The 17,500-nt window shown below is 39.7% G+C and overlaps 2 protein-coding genes across 4 annotated transcripts in view; both read right to left on the bottom strand.

Moving 5' to 3' along the window:
* Positions 1–5,192: 5,192 nt before the first annotated feature.
* Positions 5,193–12,283, bottom strand: LOC131967738 (uncharacterized). 3 transcript variants are annotated; one of them, XM_059328678.1, is made up of 6 exons: positions 11,966–12,283; positions 11,298–11,368; positions 9,141–11,214; positions 8,712–8,864; positions 8,565–8,618; positions 5,193–5,806 (listed from the first exon to the last, which is right to left on the bottom strand). In XM_059328678.1, exons 3-6 carry the CDS (start codon positions 11,032–11,034, stop codon positions 5,553–5,555), a joined length of 2,355 nt encoding a protein of 784 aa, XP_059184661.1. In that variant the 5' UTR covers positions 11,035–11,214; positions 11,298–11,368; positions 11,966–12,283; the 3' UTR covers positions 5,193–5,552. The 3 variants fall into 3 exon arrangements, with proteins under 3 accessions (XP_059184661.1, XP_059184663.1, XP_059184662.1); XM_059328680.1 differs by having other exon boundaries at positions 8,565–8,615; XM_059328679.1 differs by lacking the exon at positions 11,966–12,283 and having other exon boundaries at positions 9,141–11,604.
* Positions 12,284–12,441: 158 nt separating this feature from the next.
* Positions 12,442–17,500, bottom strand: part of LOC131967727 (histone-lysine N-methyltransferase SETD5-like) — a 6,027-nt gene continuing 968 nt past the window's right edge. The window contains exons 2-12 of the mRNA XM_059328669.1: positions 17,043–17,154; positions 16,790–16,952; positions 16,391–16,583; positions 15,976–16,125; positions 14,854–14,928; positions 14,622–14,708; positions 13,852–13,926; positions 13,580–13,666; positions 12,808–12,882; positions 12,576–12,662; positions 12,442–12,483 (exon numbers count right to left, since the gene is read on the bottom strand). Of these exons, the coding sequence (XP_059184652.1) occupies positions 12,442–12,483; positions 12,576–12,662; positions 12,808–12,882; positions 13,580–13,666; positions 13,852–13,926; positions 14,622–14,708; positions 14,854–14,928; positions 15,976–16,125; positions 16,391–16,583; positions 16,790–16,952; positions 17,043–17,148 (1,140 nt within the window). The 5' untranslated portion in view covers positions 17,149–17,154. The remainder of the gene's footprint in view (positions 12,484–12,575; positions 12,663–12,807; positions 12,883–13,579; positions 13,667–13,851; positions 13,927–14,621; positions 14,709–14,853; positions 14,929–15,975; positions 16,126–16,390; positions 16,584–16,789; positions 16,953–17,042; positions 17,155–17,500) is intronic.

Genomic DNA, 17,500 nt, shown 5'->3' with positions numbered 1-17,500 from the left:
GTTCATTCTGTCCACAGCTCCAATCATGCTGCTTTATTCTGATGTTTATCTTCTGATTTTGTTGTCAGGACTCCAGGCTGAAGGAAAACTCAACTCAACAGGTAGAGAAGAGAAATATAAAATAGAGAACAGAGAAATAATGAATCATTAAAGCAGAATAAGCAGCCAGCTGTAGCTGTTTAATTCAAATTAAATTCACTTATTTTACTGATGACTCTCTTGTTTGTGTTCAGAGTCTGTCAGGTTGGTGGGAGGAGACAGTCGCTGTGCAGGAACACTGGAGCTGAAACATGGAGGAGAATGGAGACCAGTGGATGATCATTACTATCTCTGGACCCTGAAGACAGCAGCAGCTGTCTGCAGAGAGTTAGACTGTGGTTCTGCTGTTTCTGTAGAACATAGAGGGGAGTCCTCAGGCAGATCTGTGTGGTGGATCAGAGCTGACTGTGTCCATTCTGGATCTGCTCTGAGGGAGTGTGCATCATCAGGTTCCTCTTCCTCCATCCTGATTCTCACCTGTTCAGGTAATGGACGTAGTCACCGTGATGTCTCCCATTGGTTTGTGGACTGCCCATTTGAATATGTGTAAAGTGAATGTTACTAACCTTAATAACATGAAAATATCATTATCTTGAAATAACAAGATAATGTCATGTAATAACATGATAAATATATTGTGCAAACCTGAAAATATATTGTTATAACAATAAAGTTATAACTTAATAAACTCCAGATCAAGTAAAATACGAGTCTTGCCATATAATGCGTGTCCTCCTAACTTTGTCTCTGGATATCCAGGAGTGAAATGCTTTTACCAGCTCATATTTTAGACTGTTTTGAGAGGACAGTTCATACATTAATACTTACCTGGTCTGAGAAAGGAACGATGCAGATCTCGGCAGGTAATAAAATATAGTCCCACCTCTGCATATTGCATCCATAACTTTATCTCAGCACATATATTGGGCCATTAGATAGTGTGAGTTACATTAATTTAATAACAAGGTAAGATGATTTAGGGATGATGCATCTAAAATAAATAAAACTGCTACAGGAATCAAATGGTTTTATTATCAACAGATATTTGACCGACTTTGACAAAAAAAAAAACATCTGAGACTAATAAAACATTGATGAGTCTAAACATTGATAAACTAAAGACAGCAGGTTATATATCGCCATTGATGAAGCACACAAAGAGCGTTATATGGTTTTTAATTCAGACTTTACAGGAGAAATCATTGCTATGTAGTTTTTGCTGTGGTGCTCCTGCGAGGGGCAGCAGATCTCTGCAGGCATAACTCAGCAAACACCGGTAGCCAGTGTCTGACAGCAGTGTAAGGTCGTCACCAATCAGCCATAAAAAGCTGAGTAAAATGAAGATGGCCTTGTAGTTCCGGCTCATGTCTGGTCAGCCAAGTGTGGAACTTAACATAGAACATTTAACAGAACACGAAGACACAAGTTGGATGTAACACGACGCAGAAATAACCAGTCAGACGGAGTTCAGTGTCTCTGTCGCAGCAGAGCGTGCCCCATCTAGACCTGAGTACTGCAAGGACACAACTGACCTCCAGGTGTGATCAGCTTTTAGCGTAGTTTAGGAGCTACAGATCATACAACTTTACTTTCATGTCACTATGTGTTCCTGCTACACAAAATGTGTACAAGTCAGCAGGTCTGTGATGTTGTGTGGTTTGAAAACATTCACACTTGTTATTGTTCCAATGTTGGAATTCTGCTCCATCCAGTTTGATTCACTGATTTGTTGTTTCATGACATCTTTTTATTCTGTGTCTGGTGTCTTTTACCTCTCTGTTTCTCTTCTCTCTCCTCTCAAGACTCTGTCAGGCTGGTGAATGGGACCAGTCTGTGCTCAGGCAGACTGGAGCTGAAGTCTGACCAGTCTAACCAGAGCTGGTCCTCAGTGTGTGAAGCTGACTTTGACCAGCAGGATGCAGAGGTGGTCTGCAGGGAGCTTGGCTGTGGGGCTCCTTCAGTCCTCCAGGGGGCGCTCTATGGAGAAGGGGAGGCTCCAATGTGGACCAAAGAGTTCCAGTGTGGAGGAGATGAGTCTGCTCTCCTGGACTGTAGAAGCTCAGGCTCAGATAGAAACACCTGCTCACCTGGCAGAGCTGTTGGACTCACCTGCTCAGGTAGAAGAGGAGCTGCAGCTTTCATTTGGTTCATTGCTGTTCTCATCAAACTCACTTTATTCTTTTACTGATGACTCTCTTGTTTGTGTTCAGAGCCTGTCAGGTTGGTGGGAGGAGACAGTCGCTGTGCAGGAACACTGGAGCTGGAACATGAAGGAGAATGGAGACCAGTGGATGGCCCTGTCTGGACCCTGAAGACAGCAGCAGCTGCCTGCAGAGACTTAGACTGTGGTTCTGCTGTTTCTGTAGAACGGAGAGAGGAGTCCTCAGACAGATCTGTGTGGATGATCAGCTCTGACTGTGTCCAGTCTGGATCTGCTCTGAGGGACTGTGCATCTTCATCTTCATTTTCCTCTCAGTTTATCCTGGATCTCACCTGTTCAGGTAAGCCTGTCAGTGACATCATCTATGACATCATGAATGAGAGAAATGTTTCCAGTGAGTTCCTTCCTCTGTCACAGTGACAGTCAGTGGTTTATAATCTATATATGTTATATCTTCATATTTGTCTTTGTTTATCCTGGATCTCACCTGTCCAGGTAAGCCAAGAGTTTCCCTCAGAGTATTGTGAACCCGGCTGCTAGCAGAGCTTTAGTGGACTCACATCCTCGTATCAGGGAGGATGAAACTCATTTAGTGCAGATATTTGAAAAAAAGAAACTGTCTAACATTACAATACAGTGAAACAAACTGCACGATTTGTGCAACACACACGCATACACACACACACACACACACACACACACACACACACACATTTCTTATTAAAGCTACCTAAACACATGAATACACACACACACACACACACACACACACACACACACACAATCACACACACACATTTCTTATTAAAGTTACCTAAACACATGAATACACACACACACACACACACACACACACACACACACACACACAGTTATTATTAAAGCTCCTTAAACACATGAATACACACACACACACACACACACACACACACACACACAGTTATTATTAAAGCTCCTTAAACACATGAATACACACACACACACACACACACACACACACACAGTTATTATTAAAGCTCCTTAAACACATGAATACACACACACACACACACACACACACACACACACACACAGTTATTAATAAAGCTACCTAAACACATGAATACACACACACACACACACACACACACACACACACACAGTTCTTATTAAAGCTCCCTAAACACACACACACAATCACACACACACACACACACACACACACACACACACACACACACACACACAGTTCTTATTAAAGTATGAGGGGTATTTTATGCCAGCACACTATACTAAAACGCGTGTACAGCGCCTATGCGATGACATCAAACGTCTAACGTGCGCGTGTAAATTCCATTCACTTTCAATGGACAGACAGGCGTCACGTAGGCGTCACGCAGACGCTGTACACGCGTTGTTGCACATACGCCTACGTGACGGCTGCGTGACGGGTGAACTACGCCTCAAATACGTGACATGAAGACCCGCGTGACTGTTAAGTACAATTCTACATAGGCGTACAGACACGCGTATTGCGAGTACACCAGATAACATGGGTGACGGGTGAAAAGTGCCACTAGCGAACGCAGTGGACGCCTGTGTGTGTGTGTAACGCGTGTAAGCCTATAACAGTTCAGCTGTTACACAGAGTCTCAGCTTCATATGGTATTGTTTATAAGAAAGCATAACTTATAGATGAAGAGAAAGACTATCTCCTACGTACCAGATAAACTTAACGTTTTTCCGGCCAAAACCGGAGGCTTAATTAGCCTGTTTTAGGAGTGAAAGTCAGCAAAATGCAGCTTAAACAAAATGTTTTACCTCATTAGTTAACTACGAATGTCTGTAAAACATAATGGGACTGTGCATAAGTGCCGAATTGGGTTAAACAGTGTAGATATAAGGTCCGATGGAATCATATTGTGAACGGACTGCTGTCCACATGGCTACTGAATATTCATTAGATAGGTCCGCATGGCTACTTAATATTCAGGTGGTGCGTAATGAACTGTGTGTCCGCGCGCGAAGCTGGGAACTGGCTGTGAGCGTCGTACTTTACTATTAGCCTACTATTTTTAAGTAGCTGAAATTATTTTAATTATCCCTTTCACCCTTGCTATCATTAAATATCAATTCGATATCATTCAAACCTAGAGAGAGAGAGAGAGAGAGAGAGAGAGAGAGAGAGAGAGAGAGAGAGAGAGAGAGAGAGAGAGAGAGATTTCCTTAACAAGAAAATAAAAACTGGCCTGAAAATAATAGAAATATCCTGACAGCTCTGTGGGGGCTTGGAGTTCATCTGTAAGTTGTGCTTTCTTATAAATAATACCATATGAAGCTGAGACTCTGTGTAACAGCTGAACTGTTACACAGAGTAACACACTGTTAACGTACACGCGTTACACACACACACAGGCGTCCACTACGTTCGCTCGTGGCACTTTTCACCCGTCACCCATGTCATCTGGTGTACTCGCAATACGCGTGTCTGTAAGCACGCCTATTAATCAGACTTTATGCTGGCACAGGCGACGCATTCTAGGCGTTTAAGTATAGTGTGCTGGCATAAAATACCCCTCATAATTAAAGCTCCCTAAACACACACACATACACACACACACACACACACAGTTATTATTAAAGCTCCTTAAACACATGAATACACACACACACACACACACACATACTGGTTTATATGGTTTAGAAGAACATTTTCTCAAAACCTGTCCGGTGGTGGTTTAGCGGGACTACCCTTTCCCGAGGTCCTAGAGGTTTGGGAGTTAAACTAAAGCACTTCAAAAAATCTGAAAAAAATTCAGCTCACTTCAGAGTTCAGATACACCCTACACAACTCCATACACACCACCCTGATAGTATTGTGGTTTATGCAGACAACACGAATATGTGTCTTACAAGGTCATAACAAACATTATAAGGTCTTTAAAGGGCAATGATGTCACAATTTAAATGACCCCTCATTAACATAAATACACAAACCAGACAGCACACAACATTAACAGGACAGTCATTTTATTATCAATAAACTGCTCTTAAGTAAGAATACTGCCCATATATATATGTATATCGTATCAACATATCAAATAGTGAAATAAACATCACTGTGTGAAAATAAAAAAGTGTCAGAGCACTTAACAAAAACATACCTCACACATAGTCAGTCACTTTGTCAACAAAAACCAAACCCACAGGCAACTAGCAGCCTGCCACACAAGAGCCACAACTCCAAAAAAAAAAGCTTTATGCTAAAATATTCTCTTATTTATAACGACCCATGTTTAAGAGGTGGCATTATTGAATATATTAGGGTATCAACATAACCATAACATACTGAACAACTGTGAACCCTGTGGATTTATAGCTTCTCTTTCTGTGACTGTCTCTTTGCAGCTATTCCTCTGTTTCTGACAAAGTCCCTTATATTTTGCACTGTTCTTTGTGCTAATGCAGGGCCTTCTACCAGCTTGCAATGACTACATTCATTTTTGGTGGCCAGTTTTCCTTTACAAATGTGACCTCTGAAATGCCGCATAACTGCAGCAACCTCAGGCTTAGACCACACTTTCTTTGGCACTCTTCTGGACTCATGGTCTTGACCAGCATCTTGTCCTAGAAGATATACAAAGTAAAAGAAAAAATATTACGCATACAAAACAATGTCTTGGCTGGTTGGATCAATCAAAAGCAAAGTTCAACTAATAAACAGATTCCTGTTTACTTGTTTCTGTGATGAGCGTTCTTGAATACTTAATTTTCAGTTCATGTTCACATTTTTACAAAGTGCTGTGCCACATGTCAGAAAGGTAAGTATAGCTTTAAAAGTAATGCATCAATAGTAAATACAAGGAACAGTAAACACAGATTGGTACGGCTGCACACAGGTAGGTTGTACCTTTGAGAAATTACCCCAGATTTAGGCTGTAGATTTAGGCCATCTCAGTCTCTTCTGTCTGTATAATCCCAGACTGACTGAATGATGCTTTATAACTCTGGCTGTTTGTTTGAGGTTGCTGTCTTGCAACAGAGTAAATTTGGGAATCATCAGACACCTCTCTGATGGTAGTGAGTGAGGAATAAGAATCTAGATGTCTGAAGTGCCAAAATGTTTTGCACCATAGTTTCAATTATTTGACATTTCATGTTTAGGATCATTTTGTAGAGAAGTGGTGCTGTTTGCTGATGCCTATTATCAGATTAAATCTAACATTAATTTTCAACGAAGGTGCAGAGAGACAGGAAACAGTCTTGACATGCAATAAACGATCTACAGGTTATGTGGTATTACAATTTTCTGAATTGCTATTCTGCGAACTAAATGCTCAGTGGTCTGAACCCATTTAGTGAATTGATCACTCTTTTGGCTAAACCATTAACAATTTTCACCTGTTAAACTTACAATTTGCAGATCTCATTTACCCTTTTTGCAAAACTCAAGACACATTTTCACTCACTAAAACACAAATTGCTTTGTGATGCACTTGTGATGCATGATGATTAGCCACAGGTGGCAGAAGTAACAGTTTTTCACAAATGCTATGACATTTCTTGAAACTTTCCACCCTTTTCTCAAAACAGTAAACACAAAATCTAATTTTCAAACTACATTCACAAAACCTGTGATCCTTCTTTTGGAAAATCAATCAAACGCCTCAAAACAGTTTCATCTGTGCTCAAAATCAAACAATGTTTTCAGATCACACACACACACACACACACACCAGTAAGAATTGCAACACTACTGAGCATTCAACACTTCAGAAAATGGAAAACAGTGTTCAGGACATGTAGCTCCAGAAAAAAAGGCTACTGTTATAATACAGTAAATGCATTTTGTGTTTTCCAATAACTCCAGTATTCATAACTCCATACCATGGTTTAGATATTTAATTGTAGATATTGCGTACTGCAAGTACTGCAAGAATTACAGTATTGACTGTCTGTGGATTCAGCACTTGCAAAAGGACGAAGAACAAAGACAAAATCATGCACATTACATTACACTGTATATGTGACTGCAAAATCAAAGTCAACAAGTGATTCATTCAGCCTCAGCATCACGTCTTAGTGCTGGGTCAGGCCAGAGGGCTTCCTCTGCAGCACAGACAGCAGGGAAGATCACCCTGGTGGGCCTAATCTAGCCTTGATAAGAAGATTTTCCCATCTATAGGGTTTTTGGTCATATACCTTCCACCAAAAGAAAAACTCCATTCTGTTGGATTAAGGAAAAGGGAGTATGGTGGAAGGCCAACATTTATGAATTGCTGGTTGATGTTGAACCACTCTGGTATCACCCTTCAACACACCATGCCTCTTATGCACTCTGAACTGGCTTATATTGGTCATCACATCAATGAGCAACAAGTGTGAGTTTTTAGTGGTTGTGTATAAGCTATAATATCTGCTGAAGACTCTTCACACCGTAATGCTGTGATGCAACCAATACAGTATAAGCCAGTTCCGAGTGCACAGGTGGCATGGGTGAGTTGAAGGGTAACACCAGAGTGGTTCAACATCAACCAGCAAATCATAAATGTTTGCCTTCCACCACACTCCCCTTTCCTGACAGAACTCTTCCTAATAGAAGAGTTTTTCTCCGCATGGTGGTGGAAGGTATATGACTAAAACCCTATAGAAGGGAGAATCTCCTACAGGTCATGGGATTGTCCTGTGGTGACACAGGTGTAGAGTCTCACCAAGACTGGATCTGGCACACCAGAGGGTTTTTGTAATGTAGATGAAGTCCTCTGGCCTGACCCAGCACAAAGACATGATAGTGAAGCTGAATGAATCACTTGTTGACTATGATTTTGCAGTTACATTTTCAGCATAATGTAATGTGCTTTTCAGTTAGATTTTGTGTTTGTTCTTTTGCCTTTTGCACTGAATCATATACAATATCTAAACTGTGTTACTGAGTTGTGAATATTTTTTTTGAAAACACAAAATGCATCTACTTTATTATATACAATAACATTTTTTTCTGGAGCTGCATGTCTTGAACACTGTTTTCCATTTTCTGATGCGAGTTTAATGAATGCTCAGTAATGTTTGTGACATTGTTTGACTCCGCAAGAAGGCTTATGGTAGACGTTTTGTGAATGCAGTATGTAAATCGGGTTTTGTGTTAACAGTTTTGAGAGAAGGGTGGGAGGTTTCAAGAAATCTTAGCAATTGTAAAAAAAAACTAACTGTATATACACATCATACGTAAATGCAACATAGTTTTTAAGTCCTTTGTCCATAGTTTTTATTTTTCATTGTGATATTCTTTTTATACTTTGTGTCTTTTTGTATTGTCTTTTTTTGGATTTTATATCTTAAATGTCTTTTTATATGTTGTGTAAAGATGTGTTACAATCAAACTTACTTTCAGAGAGAGGGGCAGTCTCATTCACTGTGGACGTCACTGATGACACTGCTTCTGCAATACACATTATTTGTCAAAAGTTTTCTTATGGAAAAAAACACATTTGATCGAAAAACAACTGTAAAAGTAACTGAAGAAGTAACTTACCTAAATCTGCAGCATCATGGACCTGCTCCGTAGCTGTAGAGTCGGTTGCAGCATCCACAGCCTCACTAGTGTCACACTCTGTGAATTCTGTGCCACTGCCATCAGATTCACTGTCACTGTCTTTGGCCTCAGTGTCACTTAATGCGATTTCACCTAGGAGACGATGTTAGTAAAAGTCTTATGAATAGCACAAAACTAATTAAAACAACAAACAAAGCAAAACTGGACTTGGACATGGAAATATTTTAAAGATGTATAGTAGTATCATTCAATGCCACAATTCTACAAATGGCACCATGGTGTAACATGATGAGATGCCAACTTAATGGCCATTGCTAACCTGATTGATTGGTCATTATCATGTGTTGACAAGACTAACTTAGCATTCAGAACCCCCCCACTAATATCAGTGCTAATTTCTGTACAAACCTTCTATTTCAATCTCATCCAGGGATTTTCCCTGCATGCTGGAAAGATGTCCTTTCTCCATTGATAAAAGCAGTTTAGAAATCTTGGCCAGCTGTGTTGTGGGAACTGGTAATCTGTAGAAGTCGCGGTGAACACGGATGTCGTGTCCCAGGAAATCTGCGACCTGATCAAGTTCATTGTTTTTCAAATTAAGGACCTGAGAGAGTGTTGCAACATGTTTCCTTAGTTGTGTCGACCTGAGATGCTCAGGGTGCTTTGCTCCACACTGGCTTGCATGAACACGCAAACAGTCCTGCCCTCTGTAATGGGTCATTGATTTAGGTCTTGCAAACAGGAAGATATTTGTGGCACAAACACCACACTCAGTCCTTTGACTGGTCAGTAGTGAGAGAGCATCCACCATCCTTGGTGTTAGCAGAACTGCAACCTTTCTGCCCCTTTTCCCCATGATTTCGATTCGGCTGAAATAGTTGCAAAGCTTCTGTTCAGTCTTTGACAAACCCATGGCAACATCTTCATGGAGCTTTGTGTTGTCTCTTTCATGGAAACTTTTGAGGCGCATTTTTGAAACCTCCTCAGCTCGTCTTCGATTGAACACAATGATTTGTGCAAGTGTAACTTTTGCAAGTTGTGCATAGTTCTGAGTCGTGGCCTTCTCCTTTAAGTTGCAAAAGGCACTTTCTGCAGATTTCTCAAGGTACTGGTGAAGAATGCGAACATCCTCAGTGAAGGGTAAAGTTGATGGCTTGTTGTACTTTGCATCACTCAGTGTGTTCAAGGCACTGTGAGACACCATCTCAGACCACTTGGAGGAGTACAACTTCTTGAATGTGTCAGTGGACTTGATCAGTTCTTCATGTTCTGCCATGAGGGCCCTACAGTGGATAATGTCACAAACTTTGTGCAATGTGTGCCCCAATTTCAATGCAAGGCTTGGTGTTCCATATGAGTGTTTTTCTTCATCAAAACCAGAAACTTTCTTTACAGCTTGCACAACCCTCTGGAAGTTAGCAGGTTTAACAGCCTCCTCCAGGTTATGTACTGAGAAGTCTGTGCGCAGACATAACAACAAACGCCCCACTTCACGAAGCTTCTGTCGCATGTATTCATACTTTGTAGGGTCTTGTCCATGTCTGTTGTAGAGTGACTGGGCAAACTGAATAATAGAGAGGTCATTTCTCACAGCTGAGGCAACCTCATCCTGTTTCATGGCACTAAGGAGCTTCCAAACTCCAGCTGAGATCTGGTGACAAGATGCAGACTCTTGAGCGACAGCCAAACCCAGTACTTTGGTCCTCCCAGGTTCTTTTTCCAAATCTCCATCTTCTGGCTTGCAGGGGCATCTGCGGGCAAGTCTCCAAAGCTCTTTCCGGAGGTACATCCCTTGACAGTACATACAGTGAACAAACTTTCCTGCCACTGCTTTAGCCTTTGGTTTTCTCTTTACTTTCAGCGGGCCTGTTCCACCTTGTAAAACAGCAGTATTATGTCTAAAGTTTCCCTTATTCCTCATTTTTTCTAACAATATTTTACGCTCCTTTGAGTGGTAAGGCAGGGAAAAAACATGTACAACTTCTGCATGTGTAGTGTGTGTCTTCAAGTGGCGAGAAATTTTGCTTTGTGGTTGACCACAAATGTAACAGTAATTTTTAGTACTCATAGTCAAATGTGTTGATTCTTGGTTGTGAGGCTCTGCTTGATCATCTAGCTTTTTCTTCTTCTTCTTTGGCAAGGTTTTCATAGAATTTGCAGAGCCTGATGTTTCTTTAAGGGGCATTTGACCTTTTGATGTACTGGGCACAACTGGGATGCCTGTGTCTGACCCATAAGATGTCCCAGCATCAGGTATTACTGGTTTTACCTGAATCTGTCCACCGTTAGACCGAATAGGCATGAAAGGTATACTTGTGTCTGAATCTTCATCATCATCATCATCTTGAAACTCTGAGTCTGGTATGTAATCCACATCAGAATGATCCTGATCATCATCAGATATTGGATCCACATTGGAATGTGGTATGCTATCCTCATCTGACAGCAGTTCATCCTCTGAACATTTTGAAAGCTGTTGCTCCTGAAATGGTGAGACAACACATTTTAGGTATGGACATTTTACATTTACTTAAAAAATTTAAGACAACCTCAGTCGATACTTACCTGTGATTGGTGGGGGAGGTTTTCATTTATAATTCGTCTGAAACAGGTTTTATGCCAGACACCTGAACAAACTGTAACACATTTTTAAATTATTAATTTAAACTTGGTCTGTTTACATTTTTCCTTTCTAAAAGTAATGATTTGGAATACACACAAACTGCATGACAAGCATGACACCCTCACAGATTTTGTCAGTGCCAGTGAAGCGAAATGAACTGCGTACCAAGGATGAGTGGTTAATTATACATTAGAATACACTACATATATCAGGTACATGATTAGGTACATCTGAATAAAACAAAAAGAAGAAGCGTTAATTCAACTTTCTGATCATTTGAAGCTTCAGTTTAACTCTGTTGTTGTTGTCTGTGTGATACAGATAAGTGTTTCTAGTATTTAGCCTACCATTAATGATGGAAAGAGAGAAGACAAAGAAATTAGAAACATCTCTTACATGACAAAATACAGCTAAGCAGCACCACAAACATCAGCTTCCAAAATGTTCAGAAAGTTCAATCAAAACATCCTAAAAGAGTATCAGCAAAAATATTATTACTATAATTAATTGCAGGACTGTTGTACTACACTGCATTAGTTTCAGATATACCTAATGTACTGCATACTGAGTCTGAATTCACCTACTGTCATTAGCCACACAAAGGACTCACCTTTGCACTTATAGCCAAGCCACTTTAAGGAGGCTACAGGTCCCACACACTGAAGGCATTTGTCCAAGGAGGATACTGTTGCGCACACAAGGCGGTGATTTTGACACTGTTGGCAGAAAATATTTTACATTCACATTTCAATGCTGAAAATGCTCAAAATTACAACAGTGTTGTATGTAAATTTGACTTATTTGTTAAGATCACAAAAAAGAAGTATTGCTCCGATAGGAATAGATCTTGTTCTACTTCCAATGTAATACTTTGATCAGACATAACCAACTTAACATTCTCATGAAAGCAAAAAACAGATCAGGTGCAGGTTGTTCAAGTATTTTTAAAAAACAAAATGATGACACGGAAGGAAGGACCTTGTTAACTGTATGGACCTCCTAAGTCATATTAGAGCAGATCACTGCTTTATACACACACACACAGAATCAGACATTATACTGACCTACACTTTCATATCATGGCCCTTACATACCATTGTCCATATAAATCATATCAAAGTCAGGTGACTGCACACACACATACACACCCGACTGATCAAGCATGTTGCTGAAGTCTGCCACAAGTATCATCAATAAGAAATGCATTAAATTGTATTTACCTTTCCATGCCCACTGAGTGGACCAGGACCTGGACTTGTCTGAATCTGGTCTTCACCTATCTGGATCCGACTGCTCTCAGCCAATGGCTATAGCAGATAAAACATATAGAAAAGAGGCATTAAAAACACAGGCCCTGAGAATGTACCACTCAAGAAGATATGTTAGGTCTGAATAAATAGGACAATCCCATATTTCATAAAAATATTGTGAAGAAAGCTAATGAAGATATACCTCTTCAAAATCTTCAGTTAGGGGTGTCAAAATTGTAGTCTCAGAATTTTCCTGAGGTATTTCCTCATCAGGATTCTACAAAAAGAAGAAAATATGGCATTAAAATACCTTTAAGACAGGTTTTTAGATGTATAAATTCACATAAAAGAGGCATCAAGACTGTGTCTCATTAGTGTTTTGTGGGAAGAAACATCTACTTGAACTGTTTTAGTAACTTGGAAGGCCAAATGACTACAGTCTGTAGACTAGTCCATGACTATAAAAACAATAATCTTCCAAATTAGTATATGATTCCTTCCTCCATGCTAGAACTTTGGCTTTACGAGTGACTCCGTGCCTTTATAGTTCCTAAATTTGTATCAATGAGTTTTGAGTAAGATCTTGTTCTACTTCCCATTTATGACTCACAACCCAGTTCCCTTCGATCAGACATAACCAACTTAACATTCTCATTAAAGCAACAAACAGATCAGGTGCAGGTTGTTCAAGTATTTTTAAAAAACAAAATGATGACACGGAAGGAAGGACCTTGTTAACTGTATGGACCTCCTAAGTCATATTAGAGCGGATCACTGCTTTATACACACACACACACAGAATCAGACATTATACTGACCTACACTTTCATATCATGGCCCTTACATACCATTGTCCATATAAATCATATCAAAGTCAGGTGACTGCACACACACATACACACCCGACTGATCAAGCATGTTGCTGAAGTCTGCCACAAGTATCATCAATTAGAAATGCATTAAATTGTATTTACCTTTCCATGCCCGCTGAGTGGACCAGGACCTGGACTTGTCTGAATCTGGTCTTCAACTATCTGGATCCGACTGCTCTCAGCCATTAGCTATAGCAGATAAAGCATATGGAAAAGAGGCATTAAAAACACAGGCCCTGAGAATGTACCACTCAAGAAGATATGTTAGGTCTGAATAAAGAATGAGAGGGAAGCTTTGGTTTGATCGTCACTGGATAATATTCTAAGACAGAATGAAAGATATCAATGACAATTTATTCTTAATGAAGATATACCTCTTCAAAATCTTCAGATGAGGATGCCAAAATTGTAGTCTCAGAATTTTCCTGAGGTATTTCCTCATTAGGATTCTACAAAAAGAAGAAAATATGGCATTAAAATACCTTTAAGACAGGTTTTTAGATGTATAAATTCATGTAAAAGAGGCATCAAGACTGTGTCTCATTAGTGTTTTGTGGGAAGAAACATCTACTTGAACTGTTTTAGTAACTTGGAAGGTCAAATGACTACAGTCTGTAGACTAGTCCATGACTATAAAAACAATAATCTTCCAAATTAGTATATGATTCCTTCCTCCATGCTAGAACTTTGGCTTTACGAGTGACTCCGTGCCTTTATAGTTCCTAAATTTGTATCAATGAGTTTTGAGTAAGATCTTGTTCTACTTCCCATTTATGACTCACAACCCAGTTCCCTTCGATCAGACATAACCAACTTAACATTCTCATTAAAGCAACAAACAGATCAGATGCAGGTTGTTCAAGTATTTTTAAAAAACAAAATGATGACACGGAAGGAAGGACCTTGTTAACTGTATGGACCTCCTAAGTCATATTAGAGCGGATCACTGCTTTATACACACACACACAGAATCAGACATTATACTGACCTACACTTTCATATCATGGCCCTTACATACCATTGTCCATATAAATCATATCACAGTCAGGTGACTGCACACACACATACACACCCGACTGATCAAGCATGTTGCTGAAGTCTGCCACAAGTATCATCAATTAGAAATGCATTAAATTGTATTTACCTTTCCATGCCCGCTGAGTGGACCAGGACCTGGACTTGTCTGAATCTGGTCTTCACCTATCTGGATCCGACTGCTCTCAGCCAATGGCTATAGCAGATAAAACATATAGAAAAGAGGCATTAAAAACACAGGCCCTGAGAATGTACCACTCAAGAAGATATGTTAGGTCTGAATAAATAGGACAATCCCATATTTCATAAAAATATTGTGAAGAAAGCTAATGAAGATATACCTCTTCAAAATCTTCAGTTAGGGGTGTCAAAATTGTAGTCTCAGAATTTTCCTGAGGTATTTCCTCATCAGGATTCTACAAAAAGAAGAAAATATGGCATTAAAATACCTTTAAGACAGGTTTTTAGATGTATAAATTCACGTAAAAGAGGCATCAAGACTGTGTCTCATTAGTGTTTTGTGGGAAGAAACATCTACTTGAACTGTTTTAGTAACTTGGAAGGCCAAATGACTACAGTCTGTAGACTAGTCCATGACTATAAAAACAATAATCTTCCAAATTAGTATATGATTCCTTCCTCCATGCTAGAACTTTGGCTTTACGAGTGACTCCGTGCCTTTATAGTTCCTAAATTTGTATCAATGAGTTTTGAGTAAGATCTTGTTCTACTTCCCATTTATGACTCACAACCCAGTTCCCTTCGATCAGACATAACCAACTTAACATTCTCATTAAAGCAACAAACAGATCAGGTGCAGGTTGTTCAAGTATTTTTAAAAAACAAAATGATGACACGGAAGGAAGGACCTTGTTAACTGTATGGACCTCCTAAGTCATATTAGAGCGGATCACTGCTTTATACACACACACACAGAATCAGACATTATACTGACCTACACTTTCATATCATGGCCCTTACATACCATTGTCCATATAAATCATATCAAAGTCAGGTGACTGCACACACACATACACACCCGACTGATCAAGCATGTTGCTGAAGTCTGCCACAAGTATACCTTTAAAAATACCTTTAAGACAGGTTTTTAGATGTATAAATTCATGTAAAAGAGGCACCAAGACTGTGTCTCATTAGTGTTTTGTGGGAAGAAACATCTACTTGAACTGTTTTAGTAACTTGGAAGGCCAAATGACTACAGTCTGTAGACTAGTCCATGTGATGTCTCAATCAATTGTTAATCTACAGTATTGTTAACAAAGACACACCTCTTAAAAATCTTCAGCTGTGGATGACGAAATTGTGGCAACGTGATATCAAAGAGCTGAACCAACAGTCCCCATCCACTAGTAGCCATTATGGAACCCACCATGCACATTTCATTTCTGCTACCTGCATTTGGTAGTGTTGCAGTATTTGTACTGCATAAAAATCTAACTTACCTGATCAAAGCTTTTAACCAGTTGACCAGTTGATGCAGCCATAGATGCCTTTTTTCGCCTCCGACTAGTTGATGCCTTTTGAGCACCTGTAGTGGGCTCCGATATGGACACCTCATCCTGATGCCCCTCCATAGATGTTTCTTTAAGTGTCTGGAGATTTTAATGACAGATATCAGACTGATGAAATCAAGGAAATATAAATGTTCTAATACAATCATTGTCTTTCATGTGTGTATGTGGCAGTGTAGATGTATTTCACTACATCAACCATGAATTTGAATTACTGTATTTAATGCACTATAAATTATGTTACGGACAAAGCAAGATAGAATATGTTTATGTATGGTAATTATTGTATGGTAAGAGGATGTCCTTTATGAGAACTATGAGTTTCACAAAGTATAATTTTGACCACCTTGCATCTCCATGGCCAGTCTGATTCACCATAATTATAGGTGATCTCCTCTCCTGGACTTATGTCACGTGTTGCAAACAAACACAGATGGGGCTTCCCTTCCACTGTCAAGTACTTCATCTTGGCATTGGGATTTAAATGGTCATCATTTACAAGCCTTCCAAGTGACCCATCCTCTTTTGCTGCGTCAACACTACAAAAGCAACGGAAACAAATGAGTCCAAATCGTTTGTAATTTGGCAATATAAATTTGCCTGACTTAGAACAACAATATATATCAACAATCAAGAATATATTCAGGAAACTAGTTTTTGGCTTATGACCATTGTATACATTCAGTGAAACCAAAAAAAAGTGTAGTTTAATTCTGATTAGAAAAAGCGATGACATAACACTTACCACCACAGTTTTCCATTAAAACGGAACTCAAACATGAACACCTTCAGGCTGTCATGGTAAAGTCTCTGTCTGCTCTCACATTCTTGCCTACTTATTAGTTCCCCTCTATATTCCAACAGAAAATCTCCTTTTTCAAATGGAGTGGAGGTGAAGATACCACGACCTAGTTAAAACACACATAACAAATAGACAAAAAGTAAGGTGAAATATTTAAACTTAAACCATGATTAACCAATTAGAGGATTCCACCTACCTTTAAAGGCACTGATGTATCTGATGTCAAGTCCCACTTTGTCCCTTCCAGCACTCGCATAAAATTTTGCATCGTCCGTGGGATTAATGCGTCTTCGCCTTTGCATGTTTTCCTGGCATGGAGGGCAAGCATAATGTTGTCTGACAGTATACAACATTTTCTACAATATGGGAACATCTGACTAAACCAACTCCGGTTATCCCCTTACAGCTGACATATCCAAACTATTCCACAAAGGGCCATGTGGCTGCAGTTTTTGTTCCAACCAAGCAGCAGCACACCTGACTTTTTGATTGGTCACTCTGTGTGCTTTTGATCGGTTGGAACAAAAACCTGCAGCCACATGGCGCTTTGTGGAATATTTTGGACATACCTGCCTTACAGTCTTTATTTGGTTGTGCATTGTGTGATGGCCCCTTGAAATTGCATTTTGTGGTCTCTATGACTTCACATTTAAA

The sequence above is a fragment of the Centropristis striata genome, unplaced genomic scaffold (genome assembly GCF_030273125.1).
Source record: "Centropristis striata isolate RG_2023a ecotype Rhode Island unplaced genomic scaffold, C.striata_1.0 Scaffold_25, whole genome shotgun sequence".
NCBI lineage: Eukaryota > Metazoa > Chordata > Actinopteri > Perciformes > Serranidae > Centropristis > Centropristis striata.
The sequence above is the reverse complement of the archived record's forward strand: the minus strand, read 5'-3'. Positions and strand labels throughout refer to the sequence as shown.

Bases quoted from the DNA above. Each gene is read 5' to 3' on its own strand.
- LOC131967738 (XM_059328678.1), bottom strand. From the start codon at position 11,034: ATGCCTATTCGGTCTAACGGTGGACAGATTCAGGTAAAACCAGTAATA. The intron at 8,619-8,711 runs GTAAGTTACTTC...TGTGTATTGCAG, and splicing joins CCATGATGCTGCAGATTTAG to AAGCAGTGTCATCAGTGACG. The intron at 5,807-8,564 runs GTAAGTTTGATT...TATATCTTCTAG, and splicing joins GACTGCCCCTCTCTCTGAAA to GACAAGATGCTGGTCAAGAC.